This window comes from Labrus bergylta, chromosome 20 (genome assembly GCF_963930695.1).
Source record: "Labrus bergylta chromosome 20, fLabBer1.1, whole genome shotgun sequence".
In the NCBI taxonomy this organism is placed as follows: Eukaryota; Metazoa; Chordata; class Actinopteri; order Labriformes; family Labridae; genus Labrus; species Labrus bergylta.
The window spans coordinates 16,976,771-16,993,941 of record NC_089214.1 but is presented as its reverse complement, the minus strand read 5'-3'; the positions used below and the strand labels follow the sequence as shown (position 1 = coordinate 16,993,941).

At 39.8% G+C, this 17,171-nt stretch overlaps 1 protein-coding gene across 5 annotated transcripts in view; it reads left to right on the top strand.

Annotated features, from left to right (window-relative positions):
- arhgef4 (Rho guanine nucleotide exchange factor (GEF) 4) overlaps window positions 1-17,171 on the top strand; it is a 78,227-nt gene that overhangs the window by 26,550 nt on the left and 34,506 nt on the right. For 2 of the 5 annotated variants that reach the window (XM_065948981.1, XM_065948982.1), the window contains one exon: window positions 5,855-5,984. In XM_065948981.1, the coding sequence (XP_065805053.1) occupies window positions 5,855-5,984 (130 nt within the window). Of the gene's footprint in view, window positions 1-4; window positions 2,548-5,186; window positions 5,460-5,854; window positions 5,985-9,338; window positions 9,944-17,171 lie in introns of those variants that run through there. The other 3 variants (XM_020638540.3, XM_065948980.1, XM_020638544.3) reach the window with 3 other exon arrangements.

The following is a 17,171-nucleotide window of genomic DNA, read 5'->3' as shown; positions in this document are numbered from 1 at the left end:
TGTGATCTAGATGCCTGCTTAACCAATGTGCCTTGTCCGATACCAGTTACATCAACATCAGGTTTTGCTTCTAATGAGTTGATTCCATACAGTTGCAGAGAAGACCAAGAAGTAGTTGATGTAGCTCAAAAGGTAACTTCATCAACAAACACAAACACTACTGTCAGCACAAGTTCGACTCACTGTAAACAAGTTTATCCCAAGCAGAAGATCCCTGAACCTCCCTGCAGCCTGCAAGCCAGTCTTTCTCTTCTCTCAGACTCCAATAATAACACCAGTACCAATTTAAAAGGTGCAGAGAGGGGTGGTGATGTAGGTTGTTTCTCAAGACAAACCCAGAGCAAGTTTGAAAGAAGTGGGAGAAAACCCTGTCCTTATTTTGAGCCATTAAGAAATCGTAATTCTGACTTGGAGAGCATAGGCATGCCACAGATGTTACGGTCTTCTCTGGACCGAAGGCGTAGCTGGAGCAGTGAGGACAGTGATCTTGATAACTATATCAATTTAAGCTTGACTCGTGTAGAGGAGCCAAAAAAAATGAAGACGGAGAGTAGCAGAGGGGATATCACTGTTGTTGAAAGTCAGAAGTATGAGAGTTCTCACTCAAAAAGAAATGAAAGCCCCTCTCACTTAGTGCTTAGTTCAGATAGTCGAGGGCTTTTGGAGGACAGTGGATTTAAAGAAGGGCATCACTGTTGTAGAAAACCAGTGGATAACAGCTTATCTAACAGAGAAATCATTGGCTTGTCCCAATCATTTAAGGACTATGCACTGGCCAATGAGTGTAAAGACCACACACAGATGAGCTTGCCAGCATCCCAGCAGGAAATGAGAGTAGTAAGGTACTCTCAACCGGATGTCAGCATCAACGTGCTTCCTGTCAGTAGTTTAGAGCCAATTCTGGAGGCTGATCGCTGTCTAGAAAAATGTGAAACAGCAGCAAATGATTTCAAAATAGAAACTAAGAAAGACTATGAGACAATGAGTCATGCTTATGAATTTCGGGATGATGTTAACCTTTCAAGTTTCCAGAGTCCACACCATCAGCAGAACCAGGATTATTTTAACCCTTCTAAGTTTGAATCTGAGGATAACCTTTCAAACCAAGAGCCCTGTAGCCCTGTGAATGTTGCTTATGATGCTGTGTCTTACACCTCAGCTAGCAGCAGCTGTGATGACTTGGAGGATCCTCACTTGGCTCTTTCAGCTGCAAATGTCAACATTGATAAAATGATCAAGAGAAGCAAAACAAAAGGCAACCAGACAGGAAATAAAGGATCGAAGTTTTTTGTTTTTTCTAAAATCCCTTCTTTAAAGAAGGCTAAGGGCACAAAGGGTTCCATAAGTGAGGAGGTACCCAACAAGGTGTCAGATGGAGGAGGTGAGAGCTTTTTGACTGAGGAAGGCCTACAGAGGGACAACACAGACGATGAGGTTTTTTTTAAAGATGGCATCCTCAATCAAACAGCTCACCGTGCATTAACATCATTGCATTGTGAGACAGAGGAAGAGGACTATGGCTTTTTCTCCTCTTCTCCCAACCCTTGCCATGTTCTTCAGCTAGTCAGTGAGGGGAGCAGCAAGGGAGGTTATGGGGTACCAAGTCCAGACAACCTCCTCTTGGGGCAGGTCCAGTCACCTAATGGCCAGGCTTACAGGAAAGGCAAGAGCAATGACAATTTAAACCTCCGCATGCGCTTTGCACAAGCACACAAGTCCCTTTCCAGCCTGTTTGAGTCCCGTTCAATGGACAAAGATAATGATGAGCAGGCCACTGGTGACATTGATAATCATTCTGGTAAATCAAAACAATCCTGGAGGAAGCTGAAAAAGGCCAAGGAGGCTGAGATGCTAAAAAGAACTCTTTCAGTACAAGATGGGGAATGTAGAAGTAAGGCTTCATGGATGGAATGTGGAGACTTTTCGTCCTCTCCCCTCCTCCACAAGCTCAGCAGTCAAAGGTCACCATCCTCCCTCAGAGCACTTTGCCACACGGATCCCATCTCAAAGCGTGGAGTTCCACATGGAAGTGTAAAGGAAAGCCTCCATGGGTGTAAATCTGAGGGTCAGCGAAGAAAGGGTTCACTCCAGAGTCCCCCTACCACTGTGTGTGTGTCTGGCCCAACTCCGCTTTTAAATGACATTTTCTTCCCCCTGTCCAGTCAGACCTCACCTCTGAGCCCCTTGTCACCAGCTTCCCTTATTCATCAAGTTTTGCCATCCCAGAACAGGTGCCAACCTGAGCATTCCACTGAGAGTCCCCTTCGGCCAATGAGTCCTAAACCGAGTCCTAGCCCTAAACCGGGGACTCAGCGCAAAATATATTGTTACCCTCTCTTAGCAAAGGCTAGTTCTGTTTCTCCGATCCTTCTGAGCCAGTCAGTTAGCGAGGAGGGATTGGCAGATCCCCCTGAGAGACCTAAAACCCTCAAACCCTCAACCAGCCCTCTGGGACTCAGCCTCAGCCCTCAGGATTTGGTGGAAAGCAGAATTGACTGCCATTCAAACATCAGTCTGTATGCCATTGGCTGCAACAGCGAATTAGAGGTAAGAAACCATCCTGCATGGAGCAGAAATCTGTATAATCCTTTTCAATAACTGTAGTCTTGGGCTAGAGGTCATTAATGTACATGCAAAATCAAGTGAGCCTTTTTAATCTTTATTTTATGAAAATGAAGGATTATTATAAAGTATCTGATTGGACTTAATTGAAGGATCATATGCCATAACAGTGTTAACAAAAGGTATGCCTTCTGTTAAAGCTACTAATGCAGGTTATGGCATCCCTCAAATACTCATCTCCCAATGGGCTTTCAACTCCCTTTGAAAATAGTTTCATCTCCAAGTCACAGACATAAATGTATGTTTAAAAAAAAAAAAAATCAAAAACACATCAGTTCATTGCTTTCTGTGTTGTAAATGAACCTTAAAAGAAAATCTTCCAAGGTGAAGAAGAGCTGTAAACGGGACTTCATAAGGAATTAGGGGGGAAAAAACCCTGTGCTCTCAGAATCTGCCTGCACGTTCAGATGTTGAAATAGGTCTTCAATGCTGAAAATTGCCAAAATAGAAAACAAAAGCATTTCTAGCAGGCTTTACCTCATGCGTTCTTAATGTTTTTTTTATGCAGGTAATAAGACCATTTGCATTAGCATAATTGCTTCATTCACAAAGTTCCTACAGTGTATTTACCAGTATGGCCCCTCAAGGCAATTCTGACAAAAAAACAACAAAAAAACCATCACTTAAGTAGATTTTTGCATTAAAGTTCAAGCTACAAAACAGTCAACGTTAGGAAGTAAAGAGAGAATCTTAAAGACTGATATAAAACTCAAACCTACTTCTTCAGCCTTTTGTTAAGAATTGGTTTACAGACATTATTTGACACCAAGTTTATCATATATGCTTAATCTGGTTCTAATTTTTCTTGAAGTTATTACTATTTCATTCATAATATTTGTTCAGTCTGAATATTAGTTGTTTTTCATCTGTTGATCATTTCAAACTTCACTATGGAAAGTACTGCAGTGCCAAACAAATTAATTTGTCAAACCATTTGTTCAAAGGTTAGAATTCAAATTCAAACTAGACTAAGTATGGGCCACCATCGATTGTTTAAATAGTGTATGAGAAACACTATATAACAGGGTAGTTATGGCTCAGACATGACTTCTTAATTGTCTGATATTTGAATGGAAAATTCCCAAACAGCAATTAGAATAAACACTGCAGAGAGATTAAATTCTGTCGCTAGAATTAGCTTAGCTGATTTTAACCCTAACCCTAAAACAACACATCCCACACCATACATAACTTTAAGCCTTAATGTAACTTAAACAGGTGGATTTCATAAAAGTCATCCCCTCTACAGTTGTCTTGAATGAAGAAATTAGCTATGGGGACCTAAACTACAGCCACAAGTTTTAGGAATAATTGGTTTTGGCACTTCCTCTTGGCCTGCTTTCTCAGCCCTGGAGTTTGCTGCTTGTAGGCCACCATTCAAAAGAGTGGAACAAATGTTTGTCATAATGAAAATAATTGTTTAATTCATACATAATGAACAAACATCAAAGGACTGGACTGTTGCTTCCAGTTGCAACTAACTGCAGTCTGTCTGCAAATAGGTTGGGATGGAGAAAACTCCCTTTCTTGGTTGCTCTCTGTGAACTCTGTGAGGAGGAAAGAAACTACATCCCACAGTAGAATTTTCGATTTCCATTCCCTGGTTTACCAGCTTACCAACAGCCCACAGTCCATGCCAGTTCCTTGAGGGCCTATACTACACAGCCAGAGATAACTGGAGGACTAGCCCCCCCTGGTGGGATCCTATCACATTGTAGGGAATTGGATTTGACAATCAAAAAGCTGTTTCAAAACAGGATTTCTCCCCAAAGTAGACTCCAACTAAGTACACAGTAATGCCCTTAGGTCTTTCCAACTTATGGCCAATCACATAATCTTAAGGTTACAGCATCTTTGTGTGTGATTTATTTCCCCAGAAGTTTCATGTGCGCAACCATAAGTAACAAATATGTTGGGAGTGCGTACTGAGCTTCCCTGACTTTGTGAGAACTTGCTGAATATAAAATGTAATGACAACTTGTTAGTCATGGCACTAAATCTGTGAAAATATTTAGTTGGATTGCATCATGGTTTTGAATTGACACTTATTATGCATGTACATTACATAATAATTTGTATAGATGCATTCTACTAATGTAATGTTACTAAAAACATAGAATTTCACAATATGAAAAACATATTTTGTGAAGTGACACTGAAGAGTTTGTTCAACTGAAAAAACAAACAAACATTTTTTTGTTTTTACTTTCCTGAGGGTGTTGTAACTTATGATAATAGTACTTTAATTCTTTGATATAGAGAGTTACTATACTGTTTATGTCATACTGTTTCAAACAGATAGTGTTGGAATTGACTAACCAACTTTCTGTCAGTGAGGGAAGGTGCTTGTTAACCATTCTGTAGTTATTTCAATGTCTATTCTCATGCCATATCATACTAACATTGATACTGTGGTCTTTATGACTGTATTAAGTTTAAAGTTAAAAATATATATATATTTAATCCCAAACGTGCAGTGTGTAAGGGGACATTGAGCGGAGTTGTTAGAAAACAGTTGATGAGATAGTTGACTATGACTAACCATTGAACTGTGCCCTCAAAAGGGCACAAAAAATGTTGACCAAACTTCCTGCCAGACCAGAAAAAGAAAGCTGTTTGTGGAGAAGACAGAGGGGAAAGCTTCTGTGGTTCCTGGTTGGTTGAGGGACGGCCACTGGGTGGTTATGGTCGATAATGGAAGTGGCCAGCAGCGACGGCAAAAGTGTTCAGATGACCTATGGATTGAAGAGCAAAAGAAAAACAAACGTAAACTGGCCAGAGTCATCAGGGGGAGCCTGGGCCAACTCCACACAATGTTATCTCAAGACATGGACAAAGTAAGATGTTTCTACAGTAAGGTGTGCCCACAAAACAAAGATCCAAACCTTGGAAGTCTTTGGTCCTCATCTTCTTTCTTCTCTGCCTTGCTTCTGAGATTATGTTCCCTCTGAACTCTGCGTTTCTCTCTGAAGAATTTTGACATTTATTCTTAAAAATGAAGCCGGGTTCTCTCTTTCATCACTCTACCTTGGTTTCTCAAACGACCTGCTGTTTTCCCCACTGCTCTACACATTAATGGATGCATTCATCTTGTGATCTTTTCTTTGCACATCACTGTGTTTTTTCTAATAAATTATTTTCTCCTACGGGTTACGTCCAGTTAACCATTAGCGAACAAATCAATTTCAGTAATGATATATGCGATTAAACGAATCCTTTGTCACTCCTACAGACTGATCATGGAGTCACCTTAGGGCCCATTGAAGCCTTCCATGGGAAGCCCCTTAAGGCTCACTGCTTTTCCCAGAGCACCCCCATTGGTCTTGACTGCCTAGGCTGGAGGAGCCGCGTCTTATACTCCTGTAAGTACTCTTATTCAATTTATTTCAATTTCAGCTTCTGCATTCTTACCTAGATTTCTCTAGGGTTGTTAAATGGTGCACTGTCTTTAGGCCCGGCTGGAATTGACTGAAGGTGTCTGTGCAACATTCTGTCACTAGTTTAAGTCTCCTACCGAAAGGATGTTTAGTATTTTCATCATAGTATTCCATTCAGCATGGACAGAGCTGTGGAAATCAGGAGACAGAGCAGGTTGTCTGCCAATTGCTAATTGCCAATTGGGGGTTTCTTCAAGTTTGGATGTCAAACTCCATTTATCAATGTGTTCATAAACAAGTTACTTTACCCAAGTTGCTCCTGTTAGGCAGGATACCCTTGCAACATACCCCCAGTGTCAATGTTGTTTGTGAATAAATGTTTCATTCAAAGATCCCGCTTGAAAAAAAGGGAATTTATGGGCAGAATTTGAATTGAATATTCGTATTATTGTTTTGTTAGTATACAGTATGATGATCAACTGAAAATAAGAACTGTGTCGTCATTACCTTCAAGTTAGCCCTTTATGTCAACGGAAGGTGCAAGTTTGGCTCCAACTGTGAGTTCTCCTTCGGGCTTGGAAGTGGAAGTTTAGGGCAGTGGTTGTCAAATATTTGCAACATGGTGCAGGGGGCCATACATCCTTCATACTGCTCTTTCAAAGTAGAGAAGACTTCTCCATGCCATTCCATGTAGCTCATGGTTGCTTCTTTCTTTTCTTTTAAAGAATAAACTCGAGCTTACTTTTAAGGTGAACTTAGTTCCTAGTTGTCAGTCGGTTTCTTTGTCCCTCTAGTTAGTTCATTCTGGCAGTGGAAGTCGGGTGAAAAGGTTTCAATCACATGTAAATCTGGAATACGCCTCGTTTAATACAATAATGAAAAGAAGGTGAAAGAATCAGCTCACATCCACTGCAGACAGTTCATAACTGAAACACTAGTTCTGCACAATAACCACTTACTATTTTGTGAAGGATTTTTTTGAAGGATTTTTGCCTTTATTTGATATGATCAGCAGATAGAGTTGGAAACCAGGGAGAGAGAGAGAGAGAGAGAGAGAGAGTGGGTAATGACGTGCGGTTGGAGAGCAAAAATATTGCACTATATAAATGAATATTCACACATTTTAAAGACGGGACTTATACAAGTGACACTATAACATCATTGACAAATCGGTGATTTATGTAACTAAGCAGTCTAACTTTTTTTTATGGGATTTCTATGTCTAGTTGAGGCTGCATAACATAACAAGTGTAGTTCCTTATTGAACCTGCTGGCTGCAGTAAACTGTCACTGAAACTTAAAGCCTGAGGTCTCTCTTACTGTGCTGCTCTATACTAATAGATAGATATGAATACATTCTTTAGATTTGTTTCAGAAGACACATAAAGAAAAGTAGAAGTACATTTGGCTAGTTGTTTTCTAAAAAAGTTGCAAAATGACATTACTTTACTTGCTTTTTCCATTTATATCTCCTGTTCCATTTCTTAATATATTGTAATGTTTATTTTCAATGATAACAAATCTTATTAAAAGAGCGCTTCAACCCTTTTATTTAAACTTTTAGTCCTTTCTGCTTTTGGATTTTAATCAAACACCTTAAATATTCCAGTGTGATAGGATTATTCAGTCCATTCCTGAGAATACTTTCTTTAAGTCATGTTATTTTAAAATGTATGCGCACAAGTACAGTCACGCAGTACAACAGACCCAAAATTCTTATTATTCATTTTTTAAACAAATACCAAGTCAAAGTAGAGAATTGTGTTTTGTTTTATAACTTATTTGGAACTTGCTGGAGTATGATGTCCTTTCAGAAAATACTGCTTGGTGCTAAGTTTCAGATAGTAGCTTGGCTGTTATATTACTAGTTGGGGGCGGCTCAGTTGGTAGAATTGTTGTCTCTTAACCGTAAAGTCGAGGGTTCGATCCCCAGCTCCTGCAGCAACATGTCCGATGTCTCCTTGGGCAACTAACCCTGAATTGCTCCCTCTGCTTCGTCTGCAGCGTATGAATGTATGAATGGGATTAGTTACTCCTCATGGTCTCACTACATAGCAAGCAGTGTGAATGTGTAGGTGTGACATGCAGGGTAAAAGCACTTTGAGTAGTCAGAATACTAGAAAAGCACTCTACAAGCCACCACTTACTAGTTTTGTATTTGTGCTTGATCACACATTTGTAAGCTTATAGTGATCCAATTAAAACCATTCTACTGCAACAGTCCTGCAGTAAATCATTTCTTTATAAAGGTTCTAATGCTCAGCTCACTTCCAGTAGCGAGAGTCTGAATGGTCTTTTTTAATTGGTCAATTTAGTGTTGGTTCAAATAAATATCAAAAATATATAAATTTATAAAAATATATTTTCTCTCTTCTTATAAATCACGATAATAGTATTTCTTTGATGAATTTACATTGGGAGATACTATTGGGCCAATTGTGTGATATTGGCTTTGTTGTTGATGCTGTCTCTTCAATGTTTTAAAAAACCTGTAGGAAACACCAAACCATGTTTCGAGGCAGAAATGTCAATGACAGGTGTCAAACCCTTATGAAAAACAGCAAACCAGCAATAGCTGGAAATCTGTCTATTATTATTATTTCTATTTTATTTTTTTCTGAACTCAGATGGTTTGATTTAGAGGTGCACTTTTCGACATATCGGTTAATCAATGCATCATGTAATGAATCAACAAAATGTAAAGGTTTAAAAAAAGAAATCTCACATTTTATTGACTTAACACTTCACTTATCAATTCATAATCTTCTGGAATTTGTAAAAGAATACCGTAAAACATTGATTACTTATATTTAATGAAAATGTTTTATGCAGATGATGCATTCATTTAAAAATATACATCTAAAAACATTAAATGTATTTCACTCATTACAGTCACGTATTACGATTACAAAAAATAAATTAATTCTTTAATCTGCTTTCTTATGTACTATAAGTAGATTTAGGAAATTAACATATAGTATGGACTATTTAGGTTTAAATGTGGGTAAACGTGTGTGTGTGTGTGTGTGTGTGTGTGTGTGTGTGTGTGTGTGTGTGTGTGTGTTTGTAAGGATGTGTGTATTTGTTCCTGTGTTTTGGGTGGGTGAGTAAGGGGGTACTGAGGGAGGGCTGACTTTTTTTTTTTTCTTCTACTAATGATCCTGCACCATTAGACGTCTGTGCTGTCGCTAGAAGGCAATCTACACAGTCGAGAAGCAGAAACCTCCCTGTAGGACCCCTACTGATGTCAGCCTGTGTAGAGAGAGAGAGAGAGAGAGAGGGAGAGGGAGGGGGGAGAGAGACAGTGTGAGAGAGATTGACTGGGAGTTGATATGAGGAAATGAAGCAGTGTGCAAACGGGTGGAAAGACCCAGAGCAACAAGAGCAGAGAGAGAGGAAGCAGCCAATGTATGACAAGCGTTCCAGAGCAGAGAGTTTAAGGGAGGAGACGAGCGCTGTTTTGTGCATGGGAGGAGAAAACAGCAAATTGACAGCTGAAGCTTACCTCAGCGAATAGTGCAGTAGATCAGCCAGGAGGACACCTCCCCTTCCTCCTCCTCCTCTGCACTCTCTCCCTTCTGGGAGAATAAACCACCTGCTCAGGCGCCTTGCCTCCTCTGCAATTCCACTAACCTCTTCACTGCCCACTTCCATTTACCCACTTGTGTTGTGCATCCAAATTGGGATGCGGACCCAGCAGGGCTCAGAGGCTGGGGTTCCCCTGCCTGGAGGCAGCTGTGGCAGCAGTGGCAGCTCGGGGCTGTCACCTGGGTCTGACTCGGATGGAGGAAGCCCGACGGGCAGAGGGTTGAACAGCATTGTGGATGGAGGTCTAGGGGTTGGTGGACGTATTGGTGGAGGTGGAGGAGGTGGCAGCTTGGGTGGCACTCTGAGGGGGGTCCTATCTCGCTATTGGAGCTTAGAGAGTCTACACTCCACCACAGGTAAGTGCTCTGCCCATACAATGCAGGTTTTTTTTTTTTTCAGATTTCCCCCAAATCACTTAAGTACAACATGTTACTTACATGCAATTTGTAGATATACAGTTTCCTTTTTGATGCACAGAAAGGCACTGTTTGTGATCACACATGCAAGCCAGCAGACTGACACACAGCCATGAGGTTAGTATGTGACACAAGGATTGATAAGAAGCACTGAGGGTGTGAGTGTGTTTGTGCACGTTTGTGCGTCATGTCAGTTGACACCCGCTTAAAGGATAGGTGCTGTGTTGATGTTTGGGTGGGCCGGCTGCATGGCTCGAGTCATGCAGAAAGTGCCAGGAAATAATGAAGCTTCTGCTGGCAAAGCTTGATTTCTGACAGTCTCTTTATCACATATCACATAAGTATATATGCATGGGTTATATACTGTCAATGTATGTGGTTGCCAAGGTTAAATTCATCTTTGCTTCAAAGTAACATTTAAAGAATATGACTGATCATCCTTGAGACTCTTGGCCCTGTACCATTTGAATTTTTTAAGGATTTTTTTGCATTTCATTTCGAAGTGACATCACAATAATTCACCTAGTGATAGAAGAAAAATGACATGGGCACGTGAAGAATAAAAAAAAAAGCTTAAATCGCTAATTTTCTGATAACAAGGCCAATGTGATGTTAATACTGAAACATTTTTTTTTTTGTTGCATCAGACACACATCTTATTGTATTATTCCTTAACACTGTATTGTTGCCTGTGAATAACCTGTTGGTCTATGTTCAAGAGTGGTCCCATATCCTTAAATCTCATGCATATGCATGCTTTCCACTCACCAACCCAGTCAGCCTTTTTATCTGTTGTCCTGGGACATTTTTTTTTTGCTGCAGAAGATTGATGTAGGAGAATAGCAGAAAAGCTGGCTGTCACTTTGTACAAGTACAAAATGCCAAGTTGGGAGCAGCAATACCAGTGTATGGGAGACTGGTTCCTAAGCTCCTAACATATAGCATTTAGACAAGTTCTGCATAACATTAGCTTTATCCTGACTCTTAGTTCTTTTGGTGTAGTCTTTGTCAGTCAGGCTGTATTTCTGTGTGAATTTCTGTGGATTTTAACTTGGGATAGATTCTGTACATTTTTCTAGAGAAGGGGGGAAGGGTTGAAGATGAACAGTAGAGTGGGAGGAGGGTCGGGCAGCACTATTTTCATTGGAATATACAGTAAGTAAGCGTTTGTTGCTTAGCAGGAGCTGGACAAACAAGCATATGTGCTGGCATGCTTTTGTATTAACATGCATGGAAGAAATGTGAGTAGCCACACATAATAAGTGTGTAAGGTCTTGTCCTTGACAAAATGCTTTTCTTTTTACACTGAGAAATATATAGGACTTATATAGAAATATATAGGACTTATATAGAAACATATAGGAACCAATGTTTCAACAATACATGGACTGAATGAAAGGTGTGATCAGAGTGTTCTGTGAAACATGTCTTTACTCGTTGGCATCACTCAAAAGTACAGATTTTTTTTGGACCAAGCACAAAGTATTCATTTTCTGAGGGGAAATTTGTGGGGTGTGGAGTCTATCCTGGCATCGTCAGAGGAACTCAGGAATTTTTAGATTTCCATGCAGCGTTATCAATTGGTACATACCAAAAATATTTGATATAGTGGTAGGCTGTTTTTTACACTAACTATAGCTTCTTCAACTCTTGAAACTGTCATGACTGGGTTTTTGAATTAATACATTTTACATGAGGGTTATTTTTGAAGCATTGACAAACAGGATATTCTGTTATTTCAATTGAAAGAGTTCATGGTCAAAAAGCTCAAAATGTAGATTCAGTTTTCCTTTTACTTGTTGTTTCTGCTTCCACTAAATGGGAGAGGGAGCACAAATGTTTTTGTATGGGAGTTTTTGGATTAGAAATGTGATTTACATTTGTGTTTTTTTTTTTTGTTTGGCTTGTTTTGATGGTAGCTGGGGTAAAGTGGCACAATGACCTCTGTCTCTTGACAACAATGGGTCAGTGTAACTGACAGTAAACTCTTTCTGTCTTTCTCTCTGTCTCTCCATCTGCCTCTCACTCACTCGCTCTCTCACTCTCATTATTTCAATTTAATTCAACTTGATTCAAAAGGGGTGTATTGGCATGGGAAACATTTGACATTGCTAAAGTGAAAATAAAACACACCATTGAGTACAATAAAAGAACAACAAAAATGTAATATTAAAGTAACAGAGCTCTGCAGGATTGCAGCATTACAAAGTTTGTATACAGAAGAACAATTTGTGTTTAACTTGAAAATACAAGTTGCAAGCCATTCAAATGTATACAGATGAGTACAGATAACTTGTAAGAAAATGAAATATAAAATGTTATAAAGAGAGAAAAGTAGGGCAGATGATGGTGCAGTCATACAAAGATTGTTTGTCTGTATTGTTTATGGTGGTTGTTGGCGGTTGGATGCTCTGTAACAAGTGGGACGGCTGTGGCTCAGTTGGTAGAGCCGTCGACTCTCAACCAACCGGAAGGTCGAGGGTTCGATCCCCAGCTCTTGCAGCAAGATGTCCGATGTGTCGTTGGGCAAGACACTTAACCCCCATGCGTATGAATTATGCGTATGGGTTAGTTACTTCTGATGGTCTAACTACATAGCAGCCTCTACCATCAGTGTGTGAATGTGTAGGTGTGACATGCGGTGTTAAAACACTTTGAGTAGTCAGAAGACTAGAAAAGCGCTATACAAGCTCAAGTCCATTTAAGTGTCTCTGTCCTGATACTCAGAGTCCGCTATACTGACAATATTTGCTTTTATGTCACTTTTACGTGTAGTCCAATGGAATGACAACATCAAAAAAAGAATGGAGAACATCATACTGGCAAAAAGAAAACATAATGCAGCCGTTTAATTAAGTGCACAGAGATCGTAGTGGTCGCATGCATACAGTCTATGCACCGTGCAGCAGTCACAGTATAGAAATGTCACTCCCCCTCTAATTGGCTCGAGGGGAATTCTCCGGAGAATATCCTGCTGCGTTCTCGCATCAGCTCACTCGGACTAGGGGTCTGTCAGGAGAAACTCCAGGGTTAAGTCCAAGCGAAAAATGTGGCTGTTTGCGTTCACATATAATACAGCTCCTCCGGGAAATAATCCTGAGAGTTTCAGGAGATTTCTGCCAGTGTGAAAGCTTTAATACTGTAAGTTGATTAGTCCTGGTTCCAGTCAGTGTTTCACTTCCTAAAGTTCTTGGATGGCCTTGAACTCAGGACTCTAAAGGTTAAGTTCTTCCAGACCAAATTAGGAAAAATACATTCAATGTAGCTTGGTTCTGTGCACGGGGCCATAGTCATGTTGAAAAAAGGCCAAACAAGGACTGTTGACTTAAATTTGGAAGTACACCATTATCTGAAAGCAATTGTAGTTGTAGTTTTAATGTTACACTCTAACTCTGAGTGGTGCAACTTATCACCGTAAGTGCTTTGTCATGCGTGACCCTAAAGCTCCAAGTTTAATTGTTTGAGTTTCTCCTCTTGTACTCCAATAACAATACAATCTATCCAAATTAAACCACAGGGGTTGAGTGTTAAAACATGTGTGTGAGTGTTACAGGCTTTTGCTAACTTTTGCCTCTGTGTGTGCCTGTGTAATGTACAGCCAGGCAAGGTAGCAGCTCTGAGGCACACTTTGCCCCAAACACACACAACAGGGTCACCCCTAAAACAAACACACACTCTCTCTCCCTCTCTCTCTCTCTCTCTCTCTCTCTCTCACACACACACACACACACACACACACTGCCATAGACTTCATCTGTGGGGCAAGGAACAGTGAGGGAAGGAGGGAAACGTGTCTGAAAGCATCCATCACTTTAAATGTGAGGCGCAGGGCACTCAGGGAAATAGGTCACTGTGGAGCAGCTATTCAGCCTGAGGCCTCTTCATGCTTTACCTCTGCTAAAGTTACTCAACTGAGATGGGGATAATGGAAACAAGGAACTTAACTACTTCTGCAATGAATATTCTACTTTTAACCAATCTTTGGGTACAAAAACCTTTTGTTCGATGTGAGATCTGACACAAAACTGTTTCAAGATGATAAAAGGTCACGTCATCAACTCAATGACAAACAGCCTAGCCCGTTAACAACCTCAGTCTCATACCGACATCAAGTTTTTGCATTGGAAAGAGTGGAGCTGTCAGGTATAACAGCATGGGGTCTGTTAGTACAGTGGGCAAATGTAGCTCAGTAGGTTGAGGGTGTCTGCTAACTTGGTTAAGAGTACTGGGACAAAACATTTAACCAAACTTCACCAAGCTAATCTCAAACAACTAAATTGAAAAAGGTGAACCTGAGAAACAAAATCTTTTGGTTTGGCTCCTAAGTTCTGTTTGATCTATTTCCCAAGTTACAGAAAACATCTGTCTATGTTAAATCATTTTGCTCTTTGGATAATTTAATAGTCTGATGCTACAGGCAGCAAAATGTTAGCTTTAGCTTATAAGAATAAGAACAAGAACATGAATTGAAATCTTCAATAAAACGGGCTGTTGTTTGGTTAATGTACTCTCTTTATGTTGGTGAGTCCTGAGAATTCTTATTGCACCATATATTCCTTCCTGTCTGAGGGGATCAATAAGTTGTGCAGTTTAAGTCATTTCAGCAGTGAACCTGAGTGTCAAAACAGAAGGATGATCTAAAGTGCAATGAGCAATTAACTCCTCTTAATGGCATTGCTGTCTCCAAACAGCCCATTACCTCATGTCAGAGGAACATGCTGTGTTGCTTAAAAGAGATTGAATGCTGTTGGTGGTTGTCGTTTAGTGGCACATGACATGTAGTAACCAGAGAGAGAGCTTTCTCCATTAATCAATTGTCTCCTGTTGTTGTTTTTGAATTGATTAAACTGTAAATTATGGCTCAAAAGCTTTTGTTTTTCTTTTCCAAATTATAAATCATTTGATATATGGCCATTATTTTATTCAAGGGAGGTAGTTCCAGTTCCAAATGATTATGATTGATAATAAATGATATCCACTTTTATCTTTGTTCGTTCCCACTTGTGTTTGGTAGAGCCTACGGCTTTTAGTAGAAAATGCATCTGTTATTGTTACAAGCTTTTTTTCTTATTTTTTTAAATGACTAATAGACATGGGGCGGCTGTGGTTTAGTGTTAGAGAGTCTTTATATAGAACGGGTGTGAATTGGGTCGGTGTAACCTGAGGTGTAAAAAGCGCTTTGAGTAGTCATAAGACAAGGAAACTTCTACGATACTTCTAAAATACCTCAGCATGTCATACCTTTTTAATGCAACACTAGCACGCTGCAGCTATGAGGTGAGGATGCTAAATATGAAATAATCAACATGTAAAAGTATGATGATGATCCAGAGATCAAGAGGGACTGACAGTAAGAGGTGTCCACAAGGAATGAAAATGGAAAGTCATCCCGTCCTGATATTTTCAGCCTTCTTGCTTCTTCATCCAGCTCTCGTCTCCCTTTTTATCTTGCAAACTGTGAAGCTGTGCACATGCACACCCCTTGTATCAGGTTATAGTTTGCCAGGATGTGGGGACAGGGGGGGTGGAAATTTTATGTCTATGTGGCTTGTGTGTGTGCGTATTATGATAGATGATCTGCCAATTGGAATCGTCAGACACAAACATTCAACATTCAAAATGTGTGGATTTGTATCTATGGGTTATTTATAAAGAAGTCCCAGGGCTGTAAAAATCACAAGGTATCCCAGATCCTTGCTTGTGTTGTTCTTACTCTCTGATGTTTGTCGTTTTGAATAAAAGCGTCTGCAAAATGAATTGTAGTTTTACTTATATCACATCCATGTTAGCTAGGTCTTGTAGAGGAAATCACAATCAATCCACTGTCTGGTTTTTACTTCAGATCCCCAGAGTTTGTACTGAGATTGGAGCTTCTATGCTCAACTCTGTTGAAAGTCTTTACAAAGCCCTGAGAGGGTTCATTCATACCGGATCTGTTTGGTCCGTTCGATCCAGTACTTCGTTATGTTTGGGGTAGTGTGAATGTTTAAACAAAATCTGCTTCAGACCAAATAACCAAACTCTGGTCCGCTTCAAAACAGGGGTTTGGTTGGCTTCCAAGTGCATCAGAGTTCAGTTTGCTGATCTGGTGTGAACACGATGTGAACCAAAAGCAGGAAGTGAACCAACACAACAGTGCATTGTGGGTTGAGTTTGGCCAGATATTTCAGAATAAACAGCAAACGTCAAATAGGTTTGCAGAGTGTGGCTAACGTTAGCATTGCTAACAACACCAGCCTTCAGTCCTCCTTGCAGGTTAATGTCCACATGCCTGTGCTATATTTGCTGACACATTACTCTGGTCAATATGCCAACTTCACACAGCCACAAGACAAATCTACTTTGACCCAATTCACTGAACTTCATATGAACGCAACCTTAGAATATAAACTCTGATGATCCAAATGCATACAGCTTCTGTTGGCACCAAATTCTGTTTTTTTTAAACTTTACCCGACACTATTGTAAATTATATCAAGCCGTCAATACTATATAGATACAATGTACCAGTTAGAGTCAAAACTGGTTTATTTGCGATACTGGCCTTTTTAATGAAAACCATGTCATAAGTAAATTCCTAATATTTTCTTTTATTTTAGACACTCAACTGAAGAAAGCTCTGAACTCTTTACTTTGACATTTAAACTCTTAGTGGCATTCCTGAAAAAAAGAGAGCAGACTAAGAATGCTTGGAATGTAAGATACAACACTGAACCTGCACCTTAAGGTGCTGACATGTAGTGATAAGGTAGGAGTCACTAAAGTGAGAGTCTGGCAGTGATTTTACTAGTGTGGTCACTGTCTTTTGTATATGGCAAGCTGTCATGGCACTGATACATCTTATTTAAAAAGAAAGCTCGTGTGGACCAAGTTCTTCTGATTTTAGTCATTCTGATTTTTAGTGTAGTCTTGATGATGAGCATTATGTCATTCTTTGAAAACATTTGTATAATGTTTTATGTAGCTCTGAAGTAGCTTACATTGTTTTTGTTTCATTATGATGTCATCAAGCCTTTCCCGTCAGACCTGGTGGGTATACTACAAAGTAAATTCAACATACTCGGGGTATCTTTTGAATATATAGCTTCACTTACCCTAAAAAATAAACGGTCACACAAAGATGGTTATGAACCTGATAGTTAACCCATTGTTTCTATGAACGCAGTCA